General features: G+C 47.6%; 1 protein-coding gene across 2 annotated transcripts in view; it reads left to right on the top strand.

The window, feature by feature from the left end:
- Window positions 1–15,852, top strand: part of HS2ST1 (heparan sulfate 2-O-sulfotransferase 1) — a 183,113-nt gene extending 167,261 nt beyond the window's left edge. For both annotated transcript variants that reach the window (XM_034778364.1, XM_034778365.1), the window contains one exon: window positions 11,539–15,852. In XM_034778364.1, coding sequence (XP_034634255.1) covers window positions 11,539–11,765 — 227 coding nt within the window. In that variant the 3' untranslated portion in view covers window positions 11,766–15,852. The remainder of the gene's footprint in view (window positions 1–11,538) is intronic.
- Window positions 15,853–16,366: the final 514 nt, after the last annotated feature.

Raw genomic sequence — 16,366 nt, 5'->3', positions numbered from 1 at the left:
GCCACTTTTAGACCGGCGTCAGAGCCAAGCAGCTCAGATTCTGCAGCGAGCACTTCAGCTTTGCTGTGAAGCACCTCTCCGGCACCACACGCTTCTTGGCACTGTTTTCCATCTCTGGTACTGAGGGAAAAACATAAGAAGCAGTGATCTGAGAGAAGATGCTCCCCAGTGCTGAGGTAAGGCAAACGGGGAAGGCAGTGGAGTGTGCTCCACACTGGGCCACTTCTCCACCCCGGTCCAATGGCAGCACTGTTGTCTCCGGCTTGAGGGCCATTGATTTCGGTGCAAGACCACCTTTCCCTCCCTTCCCCCAACCCCCCACAGATGTCAGGAAGTCATCACAGTGCCTTCTACCCCAGAGGCCTTTGCAGCAACCAGGGATCTCTCTATCCCAGTACCGCCGACTCCAGTGCCACAACCTCCGGCTCTGATGAGCATGAGCAGAAAAGAGCAAGGGGCCCCAAGCTCTTTCCTGGTACCGGATATCTTCCGAAGGCAAGCCAGGCCATGTTTCATCTGTGAGGTCTTTCCTGGTCCAGCACCGGTCCCTGGACCCTCAGCACCAACTGGCGGAAATAAGGGGTACTGGTCCCCTGTGGTCACCTCAGGAGGACGTTTCTTCAGTCTGAGGTGGAGCCCTACACCCATCCCAAGAGCTGTTGCCGTTATCCATCCTACATCCCACCAGTCCTATTCAGTGGCGTCCAAGAGGTGGGCTCCTGCATGGCTCCATTCAGCATCAGACCCCGACTCTAGTACCAAGTCCAGTACCAACACACAAGATGTGTGTCCAATGTGTGTAATCAGGGCAGAAGAAGAGGAGGAAGCTCCCGCTCCAGTACAGGCCTCTTCCTCCCCAAACGAGACCACCTTGACTGAGCAGCTCACTGCATCACCATCTGAGGTAGCCCTCCCATCAACAAGGTTGTTATGGTCTGATCAGAGCCGTGTGGCAGACCCCATCTTCTCTTCCTCCGACTTTGAAGAGGGCAGAGAAGAAATACTATGTGCCATCCAGTTGGTACCAGTACTTATATTCTCATCCTCCTCCTGATTCCCTAGTCGTAACAGCAGTCAATGAGAGGGCCAAACAAGCACTACCGCCAAACAGAAAGGCTTAAAGAAACTAGATCTGTTTGGCAGAAAAAATTATTCAACTTCGTATCCTGAACCAGCAAGCCCTGCTGGAGAGGTACGATTATAATATGTGGGATTCTTTGATAAAATGTAAGGACTCGCTGCCTCAGGGCTCCATGCAAGAGTTTTCTGCCTTCTTAGAGGAGGAAAAGAACATAGTCAGAGCCTCACTCCAGGCAACCCTGGACGCAGCTGTTGCAGTAGCCAGAACGATGGCTTCCACAGTGGTCTTGAGGCTAATGTTTGGCTGCAATCCTTAGGGCTACCATAAAAGGTCCAACAGTCAATCCAAGACCTCCCATTTGAAGGTACCTCATTGTTTTCAGAGAAAACGGACACAAAGCTTCATGGCCTGAACGACTCCAGGGCTATCCTCAGGTCCCTGGGCCTCTATGCTCTGCCTCCCTTAAGGAAGCATTTCAGGGCTCAGCAACTTGACTGCTTCTCAGCTTCTTGTGCTTACAGTTCCAGCTCCGGTCCTTGCCTCTCTCAACTGGTGGAAGGACCCCCAAACAGCTATAGAGGGCATTCCCTTTGTCATCCCCCAGCCATCAGTGTCCTTAATTTCAGATGCTTCCGATCTAGGTTGGGAGCCCATTTCGACCTCCTAAGACCACAGGGTTGGTGGACCCACAAAGAGCTCTCCCTACACATAAATGTCAGAGAGCTCAGAGCGGTCCGCTTAGCTTACCAAGTGTTTCTTCCCCAAATCACAGGCAAAGTAGTGTGAGTACTTACAGACAACACAGTCATGTTCTACATCATCAAGCAGGGAGGAGCATGTTCCTCTGTCCTGTGTCAGGAGGCCATCCATCTATGAGACTTCTGCATGAAGCACTCCATTCACTTTGAGGCTATCCATCTTCTGGGAGCTCAGAACGCCCTGGCAGATCACCTCAGCTGATCTTTCTCCTCTCACCAGGCCACTAGGTTCATCTTCCAAAGATGGGGATCTCCCCAGATAGATTTGTTTGCAACCAGGCAGAACAAGAAATACCATTAGTTTTGCTCGCTTCATGGTCATAGCCCGAGGTCCCTTTCAGAGGCCTTCCTGCTTCGATGGACCGATCTCCTATTTTATGAATGTCCTTCAGTTCCTCTTGTATACAAGGTCCTTCTGAAAATCAAGCAGGACAAGGCAAGCATTATTTTAATAGCCCTGGTATCTCCATGCCAACACTGGTTCAGCATGCTGCTAGACTTGTCAGTAATGCACCTAATCTCACAAGATCCAGGGCTGTTTACTCCACCCGAACCTCGGAGCCCTTCACCTGATCTTGTGGAAACTCCATGGTTGCGCCTGGAGGAACAAGCCTGTTCAGAACAAGTCTGCTAGGTCTTGCTAGGTAGTAGGAAGCCATCTACTAGGGCTACCTATGTGGCCAAGTGGAAGCGTTTTTCAATATTGTCTTCCTAACGAGGTCTATCTCCAACTCACTCGGTCTTCCTTTAAATCTATAGTGGAATACCTGCTCCCCCTAAAACAGCAAAGTCTGGCTGTTGCATCTATCATGGTACACCTAGCGGTAATCTCAGCCTTCCAGCTGCCAGTGAACTGTAGGTCAGTTTTCTTGCACAATATGTCCATCTGCTTTCTTAAAGGGTTAGAGAGACTTTATCCTCAGATTTGTGAGCCAATTTCCCTGTGGGATTTAAACCTGGTCCTGTCAAGACTCATAGGCCCTCCCTTTGAGCCGCTAGCATCATGCCCTCTGCTGTTTCTCTCCTGGAAGGCTGCCTTCATGATAGTGAATACCTTAGCCAGAAGTGTCTCAGAAGTCAGGGCCCTTGCATCAGAACCACTATACACTATGTTCATCAAGGACAAAGTTCAACTGCACCCCCCTCTCCCCCCCCCAGCATTCCTGCCGAAGACGGTTTTGCAGTTCTATAGTAACTAGGCCATTTTCCTGCCAGTTTTCTACCTGAAACCACACAGGAATTCAGAAGAATGGCAGCTTCACTCATTGCATGTCAGATGTTCCCTAGCCTTTTACATTCGGAGGACTAAACCATTCTGTCAAGTATCAGAGGGGTAGCTGTGTTAGTCTGGATCTGTAAAAAGCGACAGAGTCCTGTGGCACCTTATAGACTAACAGACGTATTGGAGCATAAGCTTTCATGGGTGAATACCCACTTTGTCAGACGCATTCTGTAGATCTATACAACTCTTTGTGGCAGTAGCAGAGAGAATGAAAGGCCTGTCAGTTTCAGCCCAGAGAATTTCATCTTGGATAATCTCCTGTATTCAAGTGTGCTACGAGTAGGCAGATATTCCACCTCCTGCTATCTTAACTACTCATTCGACAAGAGCTCAGGGCTCATCGGTGGCATTTCTGGCCCAGGTCCTGATTCAAGTGCATGCCTTCTCCTCCTACTATGCCATCACCCAGCAGGCTGGAGGTGATTCCAGGTTTGGGAGAGCAGTGTTACAATCCGCATGCCCATGAACTCCAAGCCTGCCTCCTTGGGTACTGCTTGTGAATCACCTAATGTGGAATGGACATGAGCAAGCACTCAAAGAAGAAAAACGGTTACTAACCTTTCCATAACTACTGTTCTTTGAGATGTTGCTCATGTACATTCCACAACCCACCCTCCTTCCCGTCTGTCGGAGTTAGGCGGCAAGAAGGAACTGAGAGGGTGCGGGGCCGATGACGCCCCTTATACTGGTGCAGAAGTGTGCAGCACCAAAGGGTGCAAGAGCCGACCCGACGGATACCACTGAGAGAAAAATCTCTGGCAACGGTGCACGCACACCTAATGTGGAATGGACATAAGCAACACATCTCGAAGAACAACAGTTCTTCTTCGAGTGCTTGCTCATATCCATTCCATTAGGTGTGCGCGCGCCGCGTGCACGATCGTCGGAAGATTTTCTACCCTAGCAACACCGGCGGGTCGGCTGTGGAGCCCCCTAGAGTGGCGCCTTCATGGCGCTGAATATATACCCCAGCCGACCCGGCGCCCCCTCAGTTCCTTCTTACCGCCCCTGACGGTCGTTGGAACTGTGGAGCGCGGCATAGCTGTCCTCCACTCTCCCTAGCTTAGTTAGTTATTCGCAGTTGTAGTTATAGTTATAGTTCTAGTGTTTGTAGTTAAAATAGTTAAATAGTTTTAAAGTTGTTAGATTTGTTATTATAGTCCAGGGGACAAAGGGGGTCGTCTCCCCCTTTCTCCCCCGGCCGCGGGCCCGGGCTCATGCCCAGAGCTCCCGGCTTCAAGCAGTGCGCCTCCTGCGCTAAACCTATGCCCACGAGCGACCCGCACGACTCCTGTCTGAAGTGCCTGGGAGAGTCCCACCAAACAGATAAGTGCAAGATCTGTAAGGCAAGGACCAAGAAAGAGCGGGACTTTCGGCTCCGGCAACTCCTGATGGAGGTGGCACTTAGCCCGGACACTCCCTCTACGAGCCAGGCCCCGGCGCCTAGCGCCTCGGTGCGCAGTGCCCCAGCAGCACCGGCAATGCCGACAGCGCGGGTGGTGTCGGAAAAACCTCCCCGGCACCGGACCTCGTCGGCACCGCAGCAGGTACCTCGACGCCGGTCATTATCCCCGGGGCATAAAAAAGCCCATAAGACGGGGACCTCTGTGCCGAAGACGCCGGCTCCCCCAGTGCCGGGGGTAGAGCCGAGTGCGCCGGTGGAGCACCGGAAACAGGTGCCTCCAGCACTGTCGACTCCGGCACCGAGGCCGTTGAGTCCGGTGCAGATAGCGTCTCCACCGAGACCGGCGGTAATACAACTCCCGTCGACTCCGGAGACCTTCGTGGCGGCGAGAGACTTGATAGCTCTCACGGAGCCGGCACCGCCTCAACCACTGGCACCGACGGCACCGTTGACTCGCCCGGTCCAGTCAAGGGGGAAACCTGCCTTGATGCGCCCTCCATCACAAGGGCTGGAACCTCGGCACCGGTCCAGGTCCAGAAGCAGGTCCCCACGCCGCTCGCAGTCCCGGCACCGAATATCACCTCGGCACCGGTCGTACTCGCGGCCAAGATCTTCATCGCGGCACCGTTCTACGTCTCGGCACCGCTATGATTGTCGGCACCGATCAACGTCGAGACGTAGTTCTCGGCACCGCTACGGTCAACGCTCGACGTCGAGAGGCCGCTCCCGGCACCGGGCATACTCCAGGTCCTCGTCGAGGTCCAGATCCGGCTCCCGGCACCGACGGGGTCATCGGCACCGATCGCGGTCCCGGCACCGTTCGCCGGCACCGCGCAGAGATAGATCATCTCCGGACCGGTACCGTGCGGCACCGCAGCCCACGGGGATCGTTTCGTCTCTTTCGGCACCGCCATGGCCGTCAAGATCAGTGTCTCGCTCCTCGGAGGACCTGTCGAGATCGGCATACCCCCCTCAAGGGCAAGCCGAGGAACGGAACTTGGGCCATTGGCAGGAGATGGCAGAGGACCACTCTCATGGCCCATCTCACTGGTCGTTTTGGACCCCGTGGGCGTACCACCAGGAGCAAGGGGCTCCAATACCATCGACCTCTCGCTCGGGTCACTCGGCTAGAAGGGCCCCAGAATCCACCATCTCTCGGCCTCCGCCAGGGGGCATGGAGGCTTCCGTGTCCACGCCACCTGACACCATAGACCCAAGTACAGGTGATGCTCCAGCCCAAGAGCAGGGGGATCAGGACCCCCCCTTGGATCCAGTACCACCGGAGGCATCCTCCTCCTCCTCTCCGGATGAGGCAGTGGCGGGCACCTCATGTACAGGTCCCCCTCCGATAGATCTTCGGGCTCACCAGGATCTCCTGCGTAGGATGGCCCGTAATATGGACCTGCAGGCGGAGGAGATAGTGGAAGTGCAGGACCCTATCGTGAACATCCTCGGAGCGGATGCCCCATCGAGGGTGGCGTTACCCCTGATCCGCACGATTCAAACGAATGCGGATACGATATGGCAAACTCCTGCCTCTATCCCACCCACAGCGAGAGGGGTGGAAAGGAAATACTTTGTCCCGTCTAAGGAATACGGGTACTTGTATACCCACCCCCAACCGTGTTCACTGGTGGTGGCATCAGTGAACGCACGAGAGCGCCACGGCCAGCAGGCTGCAGCGCCTAAATCAAAAGAGGCTAAGCGGCTCGATTTGTTTGGCCGTAAGGTTTACTCAGCCGGAGGGCTGCAACTTAGAGCGGCGAACCAACAGGCGCTACTGAGCCGCTACAGTTTTAACTCCTGGAACTCTATGGGGAAGTTTAAGGAGTTGATTCCCCAAGAGTCCAGGGAAGAGTTTGGAGCCATGGTAGAGGAGGGTAAGAAGGTGGCTCGGACCTCCTTGCAGGCCTCCTTGGACATAGCAGACTCGGCTGCGAGGACCCTGGCTTCGGGTATCGCTATGCGGAGGATCTCCTGGCTTCAAGTTTCGGGTTTGCCTCCGGAGCTGCAGCAAACCCTACAGGATCTGCCCTTTGAGGGACATGGATTGTTCTCGGACAAGACGGACTCTCGCCTGCAGAGCCTCAAGGACTCGAGAACAATCATGCGCTCCCTGGGGATGCATGTTGTGGGCCCTCAGCGCAGACCATTTAGGCCGCAGCCTCAGCGCTTCTACCCCCCCCCCCCCCCCCCCGCCTCGTCAGAGACAAGACTCGGCCCGGAGGCGAGGGCGAGGTGGTAGGAGAAGGTGGACCGGCCCTCAACCTGGCCAAAACCAGGGGCCACCTAGACCACCTTCAGGCCCCAGGCAAAACTTTTGAAGGTGCGGTCGAGGACGGCGCCCCAGTCATCCCCCAGGATCCAGCCCCCTCCTTTCGGGATCGTCTCTCCCACTTCCACCGTGCTTGGTCCCTTATAACTTCGGACCGTTGGGTCCTCCGCACGGTGGAAAGGGGATACACTATCCAGTTTTCTTCTATCCCCCCCTCCCCCCCCCCTTCCCCGTCCCTCTTCAGGGACCCTTCTCACGAGCAACTTCTTATACAGGAGGTTTCTACGCTCCTGGCCATGGGGGCCATAGAGGAGGTTCCGATAGAGTTAAGGGGCAGGGGATTTTATTCCCGTTACTTCCTGATCCCCAAGTCCAAAGGAGGTCTGCGGCCCATCTTGGACTTGCGCGGACTCAACAAATTCGTAGTAAAGTTGAAGTTCCGCATGGTCTCTTTGGGGGCCATTATCCCTTCCCTCGATCCTGGAGACTGGTTCGCCGCCCTCGACATGAAAGACGCATACTTTCACATCTCAATTTACCCACCTCACAGACGCTTCCTGCGATTCGTGGTAAACACGGTGCACTACCAATTTACAGTCCTTCCCTTTGGCCTATCCTCGGCCCCAAGAGTGTTCACGAAATGTATGGCTGTCGTGGCAGCGTACCTTCGTCGGCAAGGGATACAGGTGTTCCCGTACCTAGACGACTGGCTGGTGCGCGGTCGCACCAAGGAGCAAGTTCAAGTTCACGTCCACAGAATAGTGCACACATTCAACGAGTTGGGCATCCTACTCAACAAGGACAAATCCACTCTAGAACCTACCCAGAGAATAGAATTCATCGGCGCAGTTCTAGACTCCAGGCGTGCACAAGCCATCCTGCCAGACAACCGCTTTGGCACCATCACGAACCTCATTCAAGGGCTCAAGGCCTTCCCAACGACCACGGTGAGGTCGTGCCTTACCCTGCTGGGTCACATGGCTTCCTGCACGTACGTAACCAGGCATGCCAGACTTCGGCTTCGCCCACTTCAAACCTGGGTGTCATCAATATACCGTCCACATCGGGACAGCCTGAACATGGTGGTCACGGTCCCGAACTCGGTCCTGGCCTCCCTCACCTGGTGGCTAGATCACAATGTGGTCTGCGAGGGGATGCCATTTCACGCCCCACAACCCTCTCTGCACCTGGTCACAGACGCGTCATCTCTGGGTTGGGGCGCCCATCTCAACGAACACCATACCCAGGGCCTGTGGACTGCACCCCAGTTAGCCCTGCACATCAATGTTCGGGAACTGATGGCGGTGCGCCTGGCGTGCCAGGCATTCCTCAATCTCCTACGTGGCCGCTGTGTGTTAGTTCTCATCGACAACACCACGGCCATGTTTTACATCAACAAGCAAGGAGGAGCACGTTCGTCAATTCTATGCCAAGAGGCCATTCGCCTGTGGGACTTCTGCATCGCCCACTCAATCCATCTCACGGCATCGTTCCTCCCTGGAGTCCAGAACACTCTAGCGGACCGACTCAGCAGGTCCTTCCAGACGCACGAGTGGTCTATCCGTCCGGACATCATACATTCCATCTTCCAGAGGTGGGGGTTTCCCCAGATAGACCTGTTTGCATCTCGAGACAACAGGAAGTGCCATGTGTTCTGCTCCCTACAAGGTCGAGCTCCGGGCTCCCTCTCGGATGCGTTTCTCCTTCCCTGGAAAGACCACCTGTTTTATGCATTCCCTCCGTTTCCTCTGGTCCACAAGGTACTGCTCAAATTGCGCAGAGACCAGACACAGGTAATTCTGATCGCTCCAGCGTGGCCGAGACAACATTGGTACTCCACACTGTTGGAACTCTCGGTTCAGACACCGATCCCGCTTCCATTATGTCCGGATCTCATCTCTCAGGACCATGGCCGGTTGCGTCACCCCGACCTGCAATCACTCCACCTCACGGCGTGGCTGCTCCATGGTTCACCCAGGCAGAGCAGTAATGCTCGCACTCTGTCCAACAGATTCTGCTGAGCAGTAGGAAGCCCTCAACACGGACCACGTACCTGGCCAAGTGGAAGCGGTTCTCCTGTTGGTGCGAACAACGAGCCACGTCTCCGTTGCAGGCACCCATTCCTCTCATTTTGGAATATCTCCTCTCCCTAAAACAACAGGGGTTGGCGATATCTTCAATTAGAGTTCACCTGGCCGCTATATCGGCCTTTCACCCAGGGGAACTCGCGTCCTCGGTATTCTCTAACCCGATGGTCGTTAGATTCCTCAAGGGCTTAGACCGGACGTACCCACAACAGCGTCATCCCGTCCCGACGTGGGATCTCAATCTGGTTCTCTCCAAACTCACAGGTCCTCCATTCGAGCCACTGGCCACCTGTTCACTTCTGTACCTATCCTGGAAGACAGCCTTCCTCGTAGCCATCACCTCAGCAAGGCGCGTTTCTGAACTCAGGGCGCTTACATCTGAGCCCCCTTACACAGTTTTTCATAAGGATAAAGTGCAGCTTCGTCCACATCCTGCCTTTCTCCCTAAGGTGGTTTCTACATTTCATATCAACCAGGACATATTTCTCCCGGTCTTTTATCCCAAACCACATGCCACTCGCCAGGATCAACGTTTACATTCCCTGGACGTACGAAGGGCCCTGGCCTTCTATATTGACCGCACAAAGCACTTTAGAAAGACGACGCAACTCTTCGTTGCAGTGGCCGACCGAATGAAAGGCTCACCGGTCTCCTCACAACGCCTATCCTCCTGGATTACGTCTTGCATCCGGACTTGCTATGACCTGGCAGGTGTCTCAGCACCGCACCTCACCGCTCACTCCACGAGGGCCCAAGCCTCCTCGACTGCTTTCCTGGCACATGTTCCGATACAGGACATTTGTAGAGCGGCGGTTTGGTCATCAGTCCACACGTTTACAGCTCACTATGCACTAGTGCAACAGTCCAGGGACGATGCTGCATTCGGATCAGCGGTTTTGCACACAGCAATGTCTCACTCCGACCCCACCACCTAAGTTGGGCTTGGGAGTCACCTAATGGAATGGATATGAGCAAGCATTCGAAGAAGAAAAGACGGTTACTCACCGTTGTAACTGTTGTTCTTCGAGATGTGTTGCTCATATCCATTCCAAACCCGCCCCCCGTCCCCACTGTCGGAGTAGCCGGCAAGAAGGAACTGAGGGGGCGCCGGGTCGGCTGGGGTATATATTCAGCGCCATGAAGGCGCCACTCTAGGGGGCTCCACAGCCGACCCGCCGGTGTTGCTAGGGTAGAAAATCTTCCGACGATCGTGCACGCGGCGCGCGCACACCTAATGGAATGGATATGAGCAACACATCTCGAAGAACAACAGTTACAACGGTGAGTAACCGTCTTTTACGGAAAGGTTAGTAACCATTTTTTATTACTTCTACTGTTGTAGCACCCAAGTGGCGAGCACTTTCCAAACCAAGATGAAGAAACATTCACATCTCCAAAGAGCATGATGTTGGATTATACTAAATCTAAATCCCCTTCTGGCAGGCATAGAGAATGCCCATTTTACCTGTGTCTGAAGGTACCTGTACATTTGGAGGCCCATAAAGTCACGATGGGTATGTCTACACTGTGTTTTAAAACCTGTGGCAGCACGTCTCAGAGCCCAGATCTACAGACCCGGGCTTGTGCTTGTGTGCTAAAAACAGCTGGATAGATGCTTCGGCTGGAGCTCAGTCTTTGAAGCCCACCTTTTTCCCAAGGCTTCAGAGCCTGAGCTCCATCCTGACCCAAGTATTTCCACAGCTGAGACTTGCTGCTCTAGGTTGTAAAGCGCAGTGTAGGCATACCCCATGAGACTTACAGCCTCCCAAAGTCTATTTCAAATTGGACCTCTAGCTGCTGGGTTTTGGTTTATTTTTAGCATGCTCCTACCTGTTTGCCCTGATGTTTTACCTTTGCAAGGGCTTTTTGTCCCCATCCTGCATCAGATTGTTTGGGCTATGGACATACAGATGCATGTTTCTCCTCTCCTTTGGTTATCATAGACTGCTGCCGTTGGAAATAGCGGAACCCTCTCTAGGTAGCTGCTGTTGGCCCTGCTGCATGTGATGATGTAGGACTCTGGGCAGGACTTCTGCCTCTGAACAGGAAGAGGGACAAAATTATTGTTTAGAAAACCACTAAATATGCAAAATTAACATTTTATATGCAGTTTTTTTAATTTTTCAACTATCGCTCTTATGAAGAGTGATAGTGTTAAAATTAGTAAAGTTGCACCTTAAACATAGTGTATTCTCTGAACCAGCTTTCCTGGTAGTAGATGCTTCTGGCTTTGAATTTTCTTAATTTCTTAGTATTTAGTATCCATAGTAATTTCCAAGTAGATATTAATCAAGTTTAAAATAAAGATCTTACAGGTCCATTATGTGGGGTAACACAGTTCACTAAGTGATTATTTCCTGTTTGGGGCTTTATTAACTGAGTCCTTTGCATGGAGCGAGGAGCAGGTTCTCTGAGAAAACACTAAAGCGAAATGCATTAATGCTTAGTGGCAGAGGTTTCAATTTACCGGTCCCACATGGTTATATTAATAATTTCGGGATTAAGTTCTATCAATTTTGATACAATTTATCAAAATGTTGATCGAAGAAACTGTGCAAATAAAACAACTGCAGTCTGTACGATACAATTCTGGAATTATTTAAACTTGTAAGTGCAAGTGGAGTTATAACTGCTTTCATTTTCCATTTAGGAAAAAAGTCTCATCTTAGGAAAACAACAGAGAAAAAGCTCCCAACAAAAGAAACCATTGCCAAGCTGCAGCAGTCGGAAATTTGGAAAATGGAGAATGAGTTCTATGAATTTGCACTGGAGCAATTTCAGTTTGTCAGAGCACATGCAGTTCGGGAAAAAGATGGAGAATTGTATATTCTGACGCAAAACTTTTTCTATGAAAAGATTTACCCTAAGTCGAACTAAGAACAAGGTATACTGTTAGATTAATGGACTAAACCTTTGGTCACTTTGTCATCTTAGTTCTCAGCCCTGGAAAATAGTTTGCTGGTAGACCTCTGAGGTATTTCTCTCTAGAGCTGAGGAAAGTGGGCTGTGGATCACACCAAAGGTGTTGGATACTTGACTTAAGCTTCAGTTCTTTTATCTAACTAATAGTTTCAGTGGGAGTTACTACCCTTTCCCTGAAGAAACCTACATTTTCCTTTACAGATATTAACTGCACAGAGGTTTTGGTTGAAAATATAAACAAAAAATGCTTCTGTTTATGCTGTTGTTGATTCTCAGAGCAATTTATTTTCATTTAAACTTCTGTAAACAAGAAATCAACTGTTTTCCCAGCTTCTACATGGAGATTTTGGTTGTATACAATTATGAATAGTGTTAATAACTGGTTGACATCTGTGCTTTGTTTTTGTGAGTCACGTTACATGATATTCATTGGAATGGTCAATCGTGTTCTGCTAAGACATGCTGCTGCTGGATTTGCCCATATATAAATGTGGTTTTATTAAAAAGAAAAGTTATAACTAATCATTAGTGTTTTTAAAAAATAATTTCCATATTAATATTGTAAAAAGAGAATCAAGGCAGTATTTCCTTTTCCTCCCTCACCCCAACTGCCAACTGAAGTTGGGAAAATTCTGCAAAGAAGTTGGCATTGCCTGCAGTTCTAGTTAATGCTTATACATCAATATAAAAAAACCCTAGTAAATTCAGTATCAAGTTGCTCCATGGATTCTTCGTAATGACTGTAAACTGAGATATTGGTGAATCCATATTATGACTCCATTAGTGAGCTGTGGTATGGTTTGGGTTTTCCTACTTCTTCTATACTTTTACCTGTAGAATATTTTTACTAAGGTGCTTTATAATGTGTTTTAAAGCATTGCATTTACAAAAGGAGTAAAATGCTGTAAATACTGCATATTTTATGTATTTGGACCAAAAGGTTACAAGTAATTAGCTGAAAGTGGTTTTTGCACCAGTTTTGTTACATGTGAAGTAAAAACCATCTCATCTGCTGTTCTGCTTCCTATTTTAGTTAAGTGTTGGACATCACTGAAATGCACTTCAATGACTTCTACAACTTTACTACTAACATAGCACATTGTCCAGAAGTTCTCTTTACCTAAAATTAGTCTGTATCTTTTTATAACATTTGAAAGAGAAAAAAGAAAATCAAATGTGTGGTTGAGACACGGTGAACTTGACATAAATGTGTTTATGTAACTGCCTTACATCACTATTGTAAACTTGTATGATTTGCCATTATTAGCAGCTTGAAACACCTGGTAGATTAAGTGTAGTTGAGATTAGTGAACAGATGTTTGGGTACTGGGGACACTATGTTTTAACAAACTGCAGTGAATACCTACATGTAACTTTTTTAAAAATAACAGTAATTACCCCTTTTTTCACCTTCAGTTTATAAAAATTAGTTTCCCTGGGTTTGACTGGGGTGGGGGGAAGGAGATAATGTGACATGTATCTGAATCCCTAAGGATGGTGCTTAAAGCAGTAGTGTAAAGTTATTAAGATGGAATTTCTTTAATGCATTTGTTTTTTGTAATATTGAAAATGATTGAGAGTTGAAAATCATGTGTACATTGGATGTTTGCTGCCAAAAACACAATGATCCAATTATTGAAAGATTAATTGATCCACTATCCAGTACTCATTTTAAATTTGCTTTACTATCCTTTGGACCTTCCTCTTTTGAGATTTAAAAAAAAAAAAACTTTTCTCAAATAGCTGTTCGCCTCAATTAGGTACTGATCGATCTTTCTTTCTGATTACTGATTTATGTAGCATGTACCAGACAGGATTTTGCTTGATTCCTTTCCTGTGTATCAGCTTCATTAATAATGCCAACACATCACTGGGGAACAGGATTTGCTACTTGATTTATGTTTCTTCTACTAGCTGGTTGTCTAGCTGGACAAGAAGTACTGGAGAGTCATCATAGAGTGGCTATTGCAGTTCTGAAATTTTCTGTTAGACTGGTAAATTTTGGAAATACAGTGGATATTTATCATTTAAAAAAATGAATATTTTTAGGGCAGATCACATTTTGTCCCCCATATAATTTGGATTTATTTGCTTAAAGCACCTTATTTTCTCGATCCTTTTGTAAAATTTTCAGAATATCTCTGAACAGATGCAAAGTGAAAACACGGTACCCAACTAGCTAACGAAATAAGGCATTTAAACATGCAAACAAATGCCGTAGTTTGAGAAGAAAACTATGGGTGAAATCCTGGCCCTGCTGAAATCAGTGGAAGTTTTGCCAGGATATAATCATATAAATATAGTTTTTGAACTTCTGCTCCTCTTCTGCCAATAGTCATCTTAAAAATATATTAAATGTCTCCATTTTAAAGGAGACATTTATTTTTCATAGTTCACATCATGGAAAAAATCTTTTATTTCCTCACATAATACAACTCCTGTCCTCTACTTGCTGTGAATTGATAAAATTGAGAGTCGTGATACAGAAATATGCATGTCTTTAGAAATGTACTAATTTAAAAATATTAATTAATATTACATGTTGGGGTGGAGGAGGAATCAAAATTGTGGCTACTTTTATATCATATGAAATAATTCATTCAGGGAGTATTTTAAAATCCTTTGACCTCAAACAGTCAAACTTCTGCTTCTTAAAGGGATAATCAACTTTACACATTTTTAATAAGCTACTCTATTCTTGTATTCTGTAATTCTCCAAATCACTGGTTATTAAAAGTAATTTACAGTATATAAATGAGAATTTGTCTCAGTACTTTTCCCCTAATGAGTCCAGTGAAATTTAGTGACTTGCAAATGGTGTGATCATTGGACTTGATTGTGCAGCCTTTTGCATGCACATCCCCCATTGAAGTCAATGGAGGCTGTATGCAGAGGTAGCAGGAAGAGATTTGCTTTATGGGAGCAATTTGGGGTGAAATTCTGGCCCTTTAAAGTCAGTGGGAGCTCTGCCATTGACTTTAATGTTGCCAGGATTTCACCCTTTGTGTTCATGCACAATATTTAAAATATTTTAGGAAATGGAAGCCCCAAAATCAATGCTATGTACAGTGCATGGATTTATGTTCAAATATTCTGTTTATTATACACATCATGAATTCCTCTTAGATGATTTAAAACAGGAATCACAGTTTATACTTTTAGAATGTAGCAAAGGGGAAGCAGTCTGTCTGGGAGTTTGGAATGCTTTTTCTAGATATTTCACATTTCTTAAGATGTTTAGCTGCTTCTGCGTTCCAATAGTACACATTTGCCTACTATAACTTTACATTAGTGCTATTTATGTCAAGGGAGGTCCAATTGCTATTATGTTTTTGCATCAATTTCACTGGTATTGAAAAGGTATGTATAAAAAGAAATGTTTGTGATGCTGTCTAAACTATGCTGCTTAGGCAGCCAGATGAAAAACCTGTTTCAAAGTGCACTGCCAGTTTAGCTCTTTAAAAGTGGAGCTTATTTTATGACTACTGGAGATCAGACTTGCAGAAATTGTAATGGGTGATTAGTTGTCGGGATATATTCTGTACTTTAAGCCCATGCAGCTATGTAACTCTTGCAGCGCTATTTATAAATTGAGCCCTCTTTGTGAAGACTTTGATAGCATATATGGTAATTATAAATGTGTTTAGACACTTGTACTGTCTAATACTAGATCATAAATTTTCTGTAGCTTCTGTATTAAGAGAGTTAGGGTTGTGAGCATCTCTAAAGCAGTACTGAATGTAACTTTGAGAAACATGGATTGTGCCTCATGACTTTTACTTTTTAACTACACACACACAGCTAAATAGTGCCTTTTTTCCTCACAATCCATGTTGAAGATGCTCACTCCTGCTCTTTTTCCTCTCTCTCCATATATTGATTCATTTGTGCAATATTATCCCGATGTGAAACCATTTTGTCACATTTGTTTGAGAGAGAATTACTCAATTTTCCTCACTATCATGCCAGCTTCTGTTGTTGAAGTGTTGATTACTGATGCAAATGCTATAAAATAAAACACCCAGTGGGAAGGGGAAAAAAAGTCCTGTGTCCTGTCTTAATATTTTTCATGTACCGTTCGCAATGATATTTTTTTAGCAGGTATCAATATACATTATAATGAACTTCACTTGCAGCCATTGTTGCTGGAGCAGTTTCCATTGTGGTTGATCTATAATAGTTTTTATAACTTGTTTGTGGGGTTATTTTATTAAAACTGCTGTGAGTAAACTGAAATGTATAGCCCTGTATCACTTGCATTGGAATCTCTGATTGGAAATTAATAAATTGCATATAGGGTGTATGTTATAATGGACGTGTCAGTGGAAAGAAGCTCTGTGTAATAAAAAAATTAAGATTTGTAAGAATGAAATAGGTTGACATTTAAGCAATGGACTGAAAATGCACATGCCTCTTACCATGAGGAGAGCATGAGAGAACATATATGTGAGAGATGGTGATCACATTGCTTAATGCTTTACCGGAAGGTGCTCAGACACTATGTGGATGAGTGTGGTATATACAATAAAAGTGTGGTATTGGCAGCTGCAAATGTA

Source organism: Trachemys scripta, chromosome 8 (genome assembly GCF_013100865.1).
Source record: "Trachemys scripta elegans isolate TJP31775 chromosome 8, CAS_Tse_1.0, whole genome shotgun sequence".
Lineage (NCBI taxonomy): Eukaryota > Metazoa > Chordata > Testudines > Emydidae > Trachemys > Trachemys scripta.
This window is presented reverse-complemented; position numbering and strand designations above follow the sequence as displayed.